Genomic DNA, 13,309 nt, shown 5'->3' on the forward strand with positions numbered 1-13,309 from the left:
AGTAATAATAAGGGAATGTGTTAGATTATTTTTATTTTGGCTTGTGATTTTCCTTGTCTAGAGGGAGGTTTTGTCTAGAGGGAGGTTTATCCCTGGATTTGTAACTTTAAGGTTTTGCCTAGAGGGGAGATCCTCTGTGTTCTTGAGTCTTTTGTTATTCTGTAAAGTACTTACCATCCCGATTTTACAGAGGTAATTTTTTTACCTTTTCTTTAATTAAAATTCTTCTTTTAAGAACCTGATTGATTTTTCATCATTTTAGGATCCAAGGGTTTGGGTCTGTGTTCACCTGTACCAATCTGTGAGGATATTATTCTAAAGCCTCCCCGGGAAAGGAGGTGTAGAGGTTTGGGGGATTATTCTCAAGACTGCCCAGGAAAAGGGGTGTAGGAGCTTGGGGGGACATTTGGGGAAGGTAGGGCTCCAAGTGGCCCTCTCTAAATGTTTGTTTAAATCACTTGGTGGTGGCAGCGTTACTTAATCCAAGGTATGAGAGAGAAATTGTGCCTTGGGGAGTTTTTAACCTAAGCTGGTAGAAATAAGCTTAGGGGGTCTTCATGCAGGTCCTCACATCTGTACCCTAAAGTTCAGAGTGGGGAGGGAACCCTGACAGGCACTGTCAAAGGTTTCTAACTCACCCTCATGTATTCTTATATCAAATTCTGATATCATTGGCAACATGGGAAGCCCTGTTCATAATTGTGGACCTGTGATGGGGTCTTCACTTCACATCAGCCCTGATGGGGTTAAGATGGCTCAGAAGGGGCCAATTAACCATATAGATTGCACATGGGGAAGAGACAGGGCCTGATAAAGGCTAACTGATGATGAAGCCCAGCTGGGCAGGGGAGGCTGAGCTTGTATAAAGCCAGGAAGTTTGGAGCAGAAGGGGGCTGTTACAGTTGAGGCTAATAACATACGTCAGGGCAGGGATAGGCCTAATGAAGTATTTTAATTTAGAGCGCTATCTGGCCATTGTGGTTTAAATGGAAATATTTTTTTGAATAAATAGACCTAGTGATGGACTATATGGGTTCTGTAGGGCGAACGAAACAATTGATGACCTTTTATAGGTATTTAAGGTCTTTGATAAAGAAAGGGAGAAACTTTGAGGAATTTGAACATTTTAAGGTAACAAAAATTACATTGTTATTTAGTAAAAACATTGGGGAAATGGGGCATTATTAAAAGGCACAGTTACATTACCTGAAAGACACAGGGCAGAGAGAGAGACTATAAATGACTAAGTAACGAGGAACTGTAGTTGGTGGCAAGTATAAACTATTCAATAACGCCTGCTTTGCCATACAAAAGAGGAAAAAGAAGGGGGATGCAGGGAGATGGTCTGCAGTCGTTCTTTGGAAATGATGAAACCCAGCAGGGACCATAAGCCCTGGGGTCTGGACCCTGAAATGACGGTCTACCCAGAGGGTTTTGGGTAAGAAAGGCTTGAGCAAGGCTAGGTTGAAGGCGGTCCAGAGAAATAACAACAGTGTCTGGGATTGAGCAGACTGGTTGCTAGGCATTGGGTCACTGGGCTGAAACTTGGCATAGTGGGTGGGCCCGTGTTCGTGTACCAGCCACTGGAAAAGTAGCATAGGCTTAAAATTGGCACGGAGGACTGCCTGGGACAGTGTACAGATTGTTGGTCCAGAGGGACTTTGGTACCTCCCGGAAGGGGAGGACTGGACAGTGACCTGGACGGAGGGCTGAGTCACAAAGAAGGAGCACCCTGAGTCCACAGAGAGAGAGAAACCATACTCCATGGTGTGAGCAATCAAACGACGGGACACCAGACTGGGTGAGAGCTAATCTCCTTATTCAGTGGTGAGTGTACCCCATTACAGAAGCTCATTGAGACTTTTCAGCGTACATGTGGAAAGTGCTCATCCCTTCCTCAGCAATGTCAATCCCTTTGTCCCAGACTCCATGGAGGGCTCTCTGCTGGACCAGGGTATCAGTATGAGGGATGGGGCAGGCAGTATGTGAGCTGAGAGAGGAAGAGGAAGAGGAAAGCTGAGGACAAAGAAACACACAAACTTTTTGTCCTGGGGCTCCATCTTCCCCTGGAAGACCAGGCAGACCTGCCAGTCCTGAAGAGCCTGGCTCACCCTGAAATAAATAATGGAGATAAATAAAAACATGTCCATATCTTAAATGTAACTATAGTACCATTATCTCTTATAATCAGGGAAACCTCTTTTTTTTAAAAAGGCTCCTAATTTTTTTGCAAGAAAAACCTTTAGGCATATGAGATCTAACCTTGCAGTCCTTCTGTACAGAGAACTTCTCTGAATTCCAGACACGTACGGAAGGAAGGATCAGGAAATACTGTACTAGCTGATTATTAAGAGCATACATTGTATATTAAGGATAAATTATGTAATGAATGTTAGTTATTAACTCTTCATAATTATATTCAATTTACTTTTATTTAAAAAGTCACTGTTCTATTATTTTAACTAATAAAAGTGACAGTATTTTAAGTAAATACTAGCACTGAGTTTAATATGATATGATGAGCCTAGTCTTCAGCTAATATAAATCAGCATAGTTCCACTGAGTCAACTGAGCGAGGCCAATTTACACCACCTAAGAATCTGAGCTGATATATTAGGATTCAGATTAAATGTGGTAATTTTGGATTCCGATAAACCTTTGTAAATAAAAAAAAACCCTAGCTATATATTTTGTATTCATCTGTCCATCAATGACTGATTTTGATCTCACATAGTTTTAGACTGACAGTCACAATCTGATTGCTGCTTCCTCTGTGTGTCACAGGGAAAGTCTTCTTAGTGTATGCGCAAGTGCCTCAGGTGGCACATGATCAGGATTCATCACCGAATTTGGTCTGCTGGATGGATCATTAGCTTCCTCAGCTTGGGCTGGGTACTGATGGGGAGTGTGACATGAACACTGATCCGTGCCCCCCACAGGGGATATAAGTTGTGCCAACCCTTTTTGCTGACATAACTTACTTCCCCGTCTGTGCCAGTTTTGATTTATTGGCTGGTGAGCTGCGGGCAGAGCCAAGGTTCTGCCCAATCACTCCCCATCCACTTTTCTTAGAGGGAGAGTAATAGCCCATGGCTACTGCACTCCCCGTGCTGCTCAGGGTCGGCTGATGTGGCTAGCCTGTGCTGGGCACTAAGGTAGCTCCTATGCCCCCTTACTCTTGTGCACAGTGGTTGTGCAGCCAGGCTGAATGAGGCCTAAACACCACTCAAGCCTAAGTATTGGCTATGCATCTGGATTGTTTCAGCCCTATGGAATTTGTCTGCAAGCATATAGTGCTAATAACATTTTAAAACATACATTTTTGGATGCCGTTAAAAGTTAGTGGCCAAAGTTTTTAAAAATAGGAGCTTAAAGTCCATGTTTTAGTGCCTACAGGTGGGATTTTCAAAAGTGCCTAAGTAATTTAGGAGAAGGAAAGAGCTCTTTATTAACAGCATACCTTTGAACCAGGTTCCCCAGGACCTCTTTCTCCTGGAGCTCCAGTTTCTCCTGGCAAGCCTTGTTCTCCCTTAAACAGAAAATGTTTTTGAAGAGCTTTTAGCACCAGAAAGATAAGACTACATTTTCTTGGCAGATTACATTTACAGAAAGAGCATTCAGCTTAATAAAAATGCATTATATGAGGTCCTAAATTTTTTAAATTTTGACCTAAAGGGACTTGTCACTAGACTCGATGAATGCTGTTAATGTATGAATAATGTAGCAGACATTTTGAGAGCACATCTCGCTTTCAAATACACTTTACTCTTGTCTCTTTATATCATGAGTAGAACATATCCCTGCTTTTAATCATTCCAAATGTGTGAGGAGCTCTCTGCTGTTCCCTAGTTACTTTTCTTTACCTGATAGAGATTGCTAAACCTGTTATAACCATATCAAACGCCTAATGATGTGAAAGGATTCAGAATTGGAACCCTGAAGGGGTTAATGTGGGTCTGAGAGCCAATTAACATACCTGGCAGTACCTGTAAGAGAGAGAGGGTCAGGCTTAACTGATAATGAAGTCTGGCTGGTGGCGATTATAAAGCCAGGAAATTTGTAGCAGAAAGCAGCTGTAAACACCAACCTGAAAGAAGACTGAGAGTGGTACTAAAACTGTACAGTAGTATATGAGGAAAAGGTGAGGAGCCAATAGACTGGAAGCATGTGGTTATTGTTCCAGTAAGGAAACCAGGAAAGCTGTGATCCAGACCTGATGCATGCAGTCTAACCACCCTTACATCACGTTTGAAATGGTAAAAATGATAACTGAGAGAATGGTTTCATTCTTTGAGAGAAACAGACTCCTAGGTAGCAAACAGAGTGAGTTTAGGAAGGGAAGGCACACAACTGACCATACTGTAAGGACAGAAACAGAAGAATAAAAAGGTAAAAGAACTAAAGAATTTATAATCACTTTTCTGGATATTGAAAAAAACTTATGATATAGAAGGAGGGTTAATTTCATAAAGTGGCTACCATGGGTATAAAAGGAAGAATGTATAGGTATAGAAGGGATTTCTTAAGTAAAAGAACTATGCAGGTTAGAGTAGGGAAAACCTACTCCAGTATATATACACTTACAAATGGCACTTCACAGGAGAGTGTCATCAGTCCTACTTTATTCAACATCTTGGTAAATGATCTTCCAAAAGAGATGAGTGTAGGAATAGGCATCACTTTATTTGCTGACTACTGTGCCATATGGCTAAAACCAGAAACCATAAAATAGCTGCTTAAGAGTAAATGAAGCATCAATGAAGTGTGTAAAATGGGAAAATGTGGGATTTTAAATTCTCAATTGATAAAACTAAGGGAATACTATTCACAAAAAGGAAAGTTTAAAAAGATTATAAATTGTATCTACAATGGACAGCAAATAAGTATAGTTAAAAGCTTTCAAATTTGTAGGTGTAGTATTTGATAGCAAGCTCACTTGGAAGGATCATATTGACATTAGAGATAAATGTAAAGGCAGATTCAAATGACTTAGAAGTATTTCTGGAACCTCCTGTGGTGCAGGTAAGAAAGCAGTGGTAATGCTATTCAGAACGCTAATAAGACAAATTATTGAGTATGGGTGCCAGGTTTTCAGTTTGGCATCAAAAACAAATTTGAGAAAGCTTGACTTCAGTCTAAGCTCAGGTGTTGCAAATTGCATGTGGTGTCTTCATCACAATGCTGCTGTATGTACTGCAGATAGCTGTTGGTGAAATGCCTATTACTTTAAAAATGAAGCTTTTGGATTTAACCTTTTTGGTTAAAGTCACTGGACATGTAGAAGATGGAAACACCCAGCTAATATATGATGAATGCTAGGAATTAAGTGGTCAACGTGTAGGGCAAAAATGCCTCATGTAAGTAGGGTTAAAGCATGGACAAATGATCTTAGTGAAAAGAAAGACTAAAAAGAGATTAATCTATCGCTTTGGGAAAATGCATAATAATTGGAAAATTATACCTCTTAAGATAGATATGGAATTGTATAATAAAATTAAGGGAAAAGGAGTGTTAAATGTGCAAGATATGGCATATCAATATGGTTTCTGATAAGTGGGATGCTACCGCCGTATGTATACTCATGGTGCCAAAAAACAGGAAGAGTGGGAACAACATTCTTCATTCCTTCGTTTAAGAAAGCTGTGAGGCTATCAAATTTTGTAGATGTTTTGACAGCCGAACAGGCATGGATAATGCTGGCATTAAATTGGGTATAGAGGTGTGCCAGCTGCCATAGTCATCCTGTCTGATCCGTTATCAAGACTACTGGTGATCAGAAACAGCACTTCAGATTTCAGAAATGATATATTTAATGAAACATTATTGTTAACAGAATTGATGTAGTTGGGTGTAATCATAATAATAGCATGGATTCCAGGGCATGTAGGCCAGTGGGCAATGAGCTGGCAGACCAAGTGGCAAAAAATGCTGTCAAACATGAGCAATCTGATTTAGAGATCCCTTTAAGTAAACTGGAGTTTAGAAAGCTAATTAAAAATGACTCAGAGGAATGGCAAGAAATATGGGCAAAAGAAATGAAGGGAAAAAGATTCTGTGAAATGTGCCCAAGATTTGAAAATGCTGATATACTCCAAGGCCTTGAGAGAGAATGTGAAGTGGGTCTATTTAGAATTTTAACTGGCCATTGTGGCTTAAATAGTAATTTGTTTGTTAGATGCAAACATAAAGATGGATTATGTTGGCCATGCAAGGTCTAGTAAACAGTTGATCATCTCCTTTAGCAGTATAGAGCATACCATTGAAAGGGGGTATTATATGAAAAACATAGAGGCCTTGAAGTATCAACATTTACACTGCAACATCTAGTAAAATCATCAGAAAAATGGGTCCCCATAAAAAAAATTGCAATTATTTTAAAATACTGGGAAAGGTGAAAGACTTTAATTCAAGAATTAATCTATAGCGTCCTGAGCTTGGTGGTCATAGACTCAGCAAGTGAGTCTGCTGCACTATAAAACATAAGCAGAAGAAAAAGAAATGGCTGCGGGGAGATAGTCTGTGGTCACTCTCTGATGGATAGAAAAGGTAGGAAGCAATCCATAGAGACAGCAAGCAGTCTGAGGGAGTAGATCTTGGCTGCCCGTACAGGGTTCCTGGGCTGGAACAGAGAGTAGAGGAAGGGTCTAGTTCCCTCTACCAGCTACCAAGGAAGGTTGAAACTCCCTGGGTAAGGTGTATAAGGACCTCAGAGCCCAGAGATAGACAGAATACCTGTTGTGAAGGCACTGGACTATAGCTAGGTTGGACTCTGTTACCCTGGAAGGGATGGACTAAAACATGACCTGAGGGCTGAGCTGTGGGAAGAGAGACCACTACAGAGATGGAGCGACCAGTGGTAGGGGGTACCATATAGGTATGCTGCCACTATGCCACACCTGGCCATGAGGAGGTGCTTCTGTGGTGAGTGAACCCCTTTACAGGCCCATATTTCTTGCTCATATTGATATTTCTTTTCAGAAAGCCCCTTTAAATCTCCTGTCCCAAAAGCTTTCATGGTGACCTCTTTCACCAGCAATTCCATCTCTTGGATGAACTCTTCTGGACTTCAATTTTGACACCTAAGAATTTGATCCTAATTAAACCTTGTGCTGCTTTCTAACATTTCTAAATGCACAACATTAGATGAAATATAGGGAGAAGCAACCAGCACAAGCAACAAGAACAGAAGGCAGTCTGTAAGACAATGACATGCTGCTCAGGAAGGGGTGCAATGCAGTCAGGAAGAGGGATACTGCTGTGTGAGGCCTGGTGCGATGTTCAGTCAAGCATAAAATATTCTTCTGGAGAGATTGGAAGAGATCAAAAGCGCCTGCAGCCTATGTAAGGAAGTGCAAGTATGAAGTAGAGATCCCCAGTCTCTGGCATATAGAGTCCCCAAAGGTTCTTTGATAGCAGCAGGCCATAGAAAGAAACTAGGCACATAGCATTTGTGTGGGTTTAGCAAGGCCTTGTAATGGGTTAGGGGTCCAAATTTCCTACAATAATATTAATATAGAAAAGTAATAACTTATTGTAGCTGAATCAGTGTACCTATTTACTTTCAATACTTTATTAAGAATCATCATAAAATTGAGCCATTTCTTATATGTGACATTTAATGCTAAAACCAGAAATTTCTGTTGTACCTCTTACATCAGTGAATTTCCTTACCTTTGATCCAGGTAGCCCTTGTCCAGGTGGCCCTCTTGGACCAGGTGGTCCTTTTGGGCCTTCTATCCCCTGAAAAGATTTAAAAATTAATCTTTAAAATTAAAATATTCTCCCAATATTACAGAAATGCTTTAAAAATGAAAATCTCACCTTTTCTCCTTGAATCCCAATGCCAGATAACCCAATAGGCCCAGGTAAACCAGGTGGGCCAATTTCACCCTGTTGAACAAAGTACAATTGCTTAACTTCGTAAAGATATGGAAACAATTTGGGTCAGATCCTCAGCTGGTGTACACTGGCATAGCTCCTCTGAAGTCAATGGAGTTACTTCAATATACACTAGCTGAGGCTCTGATCCTACACCTTCCACATTTCTTCTTCTTCCGCTTGTGTTTTATAGTGCGGCAGACTCACTTGCTGAGTCTATGACCACCAAGCCCTGAAATCTGTCACTGGAGATTGTTAAGGGATGGTCTAGATGGTGCTTGGTCCTGCCATGAGTGCAGGGGACTGGACTTGATGACCTCTCGAGGTCCCTTCCACTCCTATTATTCTATGATTCTAAAGAATCCATTTATACATCTTTGCACATGCTGGTCAGCTGCTGTAAATGACTGTTAGTCTCTTTCCCCCTCACCCTCAATTCCAGATCTTAACTTTCCCACAGAATCAATCACTTTTTGTTCCGTCTCACATTTTACTAAGAAGAAATCTTAGAATTGGTTGGGGCAGTTTATTGGCTATAAATCTCACCACAAAATAAGTATTGTGCGGCTCCTATTGTAGATACCAAATTCTTTATTTTGCTTCATTACATCTTTTGTAGCTAATATCAACCCCCACTGCATTCAGATTCCTTTGTAATTTGTTAACTGCCTGACATATTTACTGCTCACCTTTTCACCTTTTATGCCAGGCCCTGGCTGTCCGCGAGGTCCTTTTGGACCATCAAAACCACGCTCTCCCTATATGAAAAAAATTACATGATGTTAACTTCAGCAATCCATTGTTATTTACTCTCTTCCGTACAAATCAGAGAGACTAGTGGTAGCATAATGATGGAAATCAAAACAAGAACAAGAAGGCAGTGCCTGAATTTCTTTGTTTCTTGGTGTACCAAAGAGGTCGTCTTTTCAGACGAGAACACTTGTCAGTTTGAGACTGATCACAAAAGAGAAATGAACAAGCTTCTCTTTACTTTTCTTTCCATTTCAAGCACATTAGGCTTAATCCTGCTTCCATTCAAATCAATGGTTTAAATGTCAGCAGGGCTAAGCCTCATGACCTGCTCAGGGATGGATTCTGCTCATTTGCTCATGTGAGTAGTCTTGGTGAAATAAGGTAAGCAGGATTTGACCTTTGTTGTTTTGCCTGAATAAGGATTTCAGCACTGAGTCCACATTGTGTCATTGTTTCAATTTAATAATTTGAGAGTAGGAAATGGCTTTCTCAGTATGGCAGCCAAGCATTAGTGATGGAAATGGGAGGTGATAAGAAATAGACAAGGGGTATTAGTGAAAAAGGGTTTGTCATACACACAAGGAATTTTTTAAAGAATTACCAAAGGAGGTCTTAAGGAAAATGCAACTTAATAAGGAGAAAAAGATTGAATTTCCTTCTATTTCTATTACTAAAACATATAGAAGAAGCACTCAGCTGGTGCAAATTATCATAGTTCTACATAGTGAAGTCAACAGAATTAAAGACCTTCCCCCACTAATCAAATTTCTCATTTTAGTTTTCCTTACTTTTTTTGAAATTTCCTACTTAAAATAGCATTCCTTTCCCCTACTACTGTAGGACATCTGCATACGTTTTCCTCTGACCAAAGTCTAATCTTTTAACAAACAAGCTTTCTTAGAAGAAGCAATTGTATAGTTTATTTTAGATTTACAAATCAACTTCTAAAATACATGATTTAATGTCAGAGACCTGACATACTTGGCAACAGGACTGGAGATTATACAATAATATAGAATCTGTTGATACGTTTGGCTTTATTTCAAATTGGCTGTAAAATATAGTGCATTTTTGTAGGCACAGGAGTGCTAATAACCCTGCTGTCCTGGCCAAATTCCAGTTTGGTTAAAATACATTCATTCTGCTTATCTAAATTCTCTCTGTAACTTCAGTTAGATGCATTCTTCACTTCCTTAATCTTTTGTGCAGTGTTGCTTGGCACTGTTAAATAGTGGCTGTATTTCAGTAGTGGTGAAGTGATTTCTGTCTGTGTTTTCTTAAAAAACATTTTAGTCTTTGCTATGTAAAGGTAAGTGATCAACATTAACAACATCAGAGAACTTTTACAATTCTTCCTGAAATATATATCGGAAATTGCGATGAATTTAAGTAAAAATGATTATTCTGATAGCAACAGCCAAAATCAAACCCAGCTATTGCAGTATTGGGCTAAACAAAATGCAAGAGAGTTTGAGTTGAGGGAAAACCAATATTAGCATTTGTGGACATACCTGCAAAATGATTTTTCACCATTCCCCCAAACATAACTGACATCTAACTACCATGATCACCACTAACTATGCCCAGGGTCACCTTGGAGATTTTGAGGGGAGTTAGTTCTTTGGGATATACCTCAACCTTACCTGACTCATTTCACATTTTTAAAAACTGTGGGACAGGGGAACTCTTTAGGCCCTCTGCCTGCACTCCGGAGAAGTCCAGCTGCTCCTGCTCGGGGCTAGGCATGGCTGTCAACATTTTTTTTTAAAGTTCTGCAAGGGACAATTGTTCAAGCACGTTGGGAGTTTGGGAGTCATGAAGTCCCCAACCACTGGAAGTTTTAAGTTAATTCTGGTGACTTTTAGCATTTGTAGAGAATTTATACATAATAACTACATAATCATTACAGTTTACCCAGGAGGTATTTAAGATTCAGTCTCCATTTATAAAATGGGGATAATAAAGCAGAAAGTTACATAGAAGGCCACAGAGGGAGTCAGTTTCAGGACAGGGCTAGAATGTGGGAGTCCCTTGTGAGTCCCATGCCTAGACTGCTGAATCTTTCATGCTATTTAGTTGTCTGTTGTTGTAGCCAAAGATCACACTGGCTTGTCAGCCTAGGAGCTGGCTCAGCTTCAGGCCAACATCTGGAAGAGAGCTAGCAATGTTTCTAGTGCTGTTCCCTCATCAATGAGCTACCATATCTGAATGCCAACAACAGTAGCCTGGGAGGTATTGCCCTCAGCTGATTTGGGGTTCTCCACAAACTCAGGGACCTGTGGCCAAGATTTTAATTAACCCTAAATGCCAGCACTGGATGAAGGTAAAGGTTTAAAGTATAAAGATTTAGGAAAAATCAATGACAAGTTTCCACTCTAGGGATCACTTTAGATTAGTTTGTTTTCAAGACTATATTCCAAGGTAAGGTACAAGAGGCTATTTTAAAATTAAAGCTCCAATTCTTTCCCCTTTTAAGGTCCCTCAAAGCAGGAGGGAGAGGCCACAGGCTGTGGAGGGCACAAAGGGCAGCTCTGATTAGGGGTAACATTCTGAGCCACTGGTTTCAGTGAATTTGTACTAGTTTAACTGAGCGGCCTATTTGCCCCAGAGGGTTAATTTGCAGGCTAATCTGACTAGCTAATTTTTTTGCCATAGGTCTGATCCTGTAAGCATTGAAGTGAAAGTGGGTCACTGGTTTAAATGGGATCAGGATCGGGCCTTATATACTCTCTGTTACGGTACCTTTGGTCCTGGAAGCCCTTCACCTGGTGAACCTCTTTCTCCTTGAATCCCTTGAGGTCCTTGAGGCCCCTGTTAAAATAAATTTAAAACAGCCTAGAAAATATATCAACTATTCAAACTGATAACAGAGCAATAAGTCTTGCTGTTGGTCTTTAAACATCTCTTTGAATTGGTACATAGTTATAACCTGTTCAAAATAATATGGTAACGTGATAGTTACAATAAATCAACAAAGAAAGCATTCTGGCCTGCAGCTATGACATGTTGCATAGGATTATCTTAGTGGCTTACTTATGAGTCATTGAAAATTCCTTCTCTTTACTCGTCTTCTTAATTCTTCCCTCCCCATTTTTTGGTTCATTTTGGAAATTATTATTAAGGCTTATTAACATTTGAGCATAATATACTATGCAGAGAGAATCAGATTAAAGGCCACGCAAAATAATGTGGAAGAAGGTTTACGTGAAGAGAGCTATGACTCTGTAGTATGAACAAAACAGCAGCATACTTGCTGGTGGGAGCATAGTCTAGTAAATATGAGTGGGCAAAGATTTGTGCTAAAGACAGGTCCAGAATCTTCATATATTAGGCCCGTTATACAGTGGCTCCCTGTGTCTGCCTCTCAACTTTATTCTGGGAAAGTGGCAGGCACAGAATGACAGATTTCAGAACGTCAGTAAAGTAGAATCCATAAAAGCTAACTGTGGTTGGAGGGGGTCCTGTGTACAGCTTCAGAATTATACTTAATTTTTAGGTACAGAAAATCCTACTGCCTTCAATAATAAAAAGGAAACTCCCCTTCAAACAGTTGTGTGTTTCAATTTTGTAATTTTTTTTCAGGTTTCCAAAAAAATTGACCAGAATTATGATTTGCCAGAAGAGTTTACAGTTTATAGAGGACTGGAGACAGTTTATTGTTAAATAATTATTGTAAAGCAAGTAGGCCTGCCAAAGAAAGGAGGAACCCTCAAAAGATTGAGGGCCTTGATTCTGCTGTGCCTCCAGTGTGGCATTCCCAGTGAGAACTTTGAGCATGGAGCATGAATCTGGCCCTGAGACAAATATTGAGCAGATAGTTCTATTATTGCTTTGCCAGGAATCCAATGTATAGGTCAATGCATTGTTGTCATAATCTGCTTTCAAGTCCTCTTCTATGTACTAGGATACCCTGAGTGACGTCTGTCCTATACCTAGTGCATTGTATGTCTCCTGGTGCACTGGTGCAGCTATGGTGGCTGGCATATGGGGGTACAGCCAAGTCTCTGTCCATTCACCACCTCTTCTCATCCACATGCTCAGAATAGGGGATGTATGACCTCCACAGAGGCTGCTCTTTCCCATGTAGCTACCTGCAGTATGGGTAACTAGCACAGGTGATGAAGGGAGCATCTTCGTACCTTTACTGATCAACTGTCACTAGTGTATAATTTATTAAAGCTGCTTACCCTGTGGATTCAGAACCCTTCAGCAAGAAGCACTCATTCTTTTGCATGAATTTCTTTTCAAGCTGGGCTGAGGTCAGTCTATTTCTCATCAAATACAGCTCTCTCATTTTAAAGAGAAAATGTTGTATGAAATAATTCTTACAAACTTCTGCCTGTTCAGGGGGGAAAAGCTACTTCTGAATAATCCTGGACTATATTCTCCTTATGGTTACAGTGGTACAACCTCATTGAACTGAAGAGAATTTAGCCCAGAGTACATTGAACAGCTTACTAAACCATACTGATTTGGAAAAGGGATTGGTTCTATTCTGAAAAGTGACTCTGTAAAAATGGTAACGTGGGCCCCAGGTTTGCCTCAAGTGTACTCAATTTACAAGTAAAAAGACATATAGAGGGAAGGGCAGGATTCCTCACTGACAACCCTACAAACCCAGTCATGCATGGGTTTTTTCCTCATCAGTCATTGATTTTGCTGACCAAATTATGATTTT

The 13,309-nt window shown here is 40.2% G+C and overlaps 1 protein-coding gene and 1 long non-coding RNA gene across 5 annotated transcripts in view; one reads left to right on the forward strand and one right to left on the reverse strand.

Annotated features, from left to right (window-relative positions):
• LOC120375181 overlaps nt 1–13,309 on the forward strand; it is a 67,222-nt gene that overhangs the window by 28,650 nt on the left and 25,263 nt on the right. The gene's annotated exons all lie outside the window — the stretch shown is intronic.
• Nucleotides 1–13,309, reverse strand: part of LOC120375180 (collagen alpha-1(XXVIII) chain-like) — a 69,043-nt gene that overhangs the window by 24,382 nt on the left and 31,352 nt on the right. Inside the window, exons 14-19 of the mRNA XM_039495917.1 lie at nt 11,374–11,442; nt 8,568–8,636; nt 7,822–7,890; nt 7,672–7,740; nt 3,461–3,529; nt 2,041–2,112 (exon numbers count right to left, since the gene is read on the reverse strand). Coding sequence (XP_039351851.1) covers nt 2,041–2,112; nt 3,461–3,529; nt 7,672–7,740; nt 7,822–7,890; nt 8,568–8,636; nt 11,374–11,442 — 417 coding nt within the window. The remainder of the gene's footprint in view (nt 1–2,040; nt 2,113–3,460; nt 3,530–7,671; nt 7,741–7,821; nt 7,891–8,567; nt 8,637–11,373; nt 11,443–13,309) is intronic.

Source organism: Mauremys reevesii, linkage group 11 (assembly GCF_016161935.1).
Source record: "Mauremys reevesii isolate NIE-2019 linkage group 11, ASM1616193v1, whole genome shotgun sequence".
In the NCBI taxonomy this organism is placed as follows: Eukaryota; Metazoa; Chordata; order Testudines; family Geoemydidae; genus Mauremys; species Mauremys reevesii.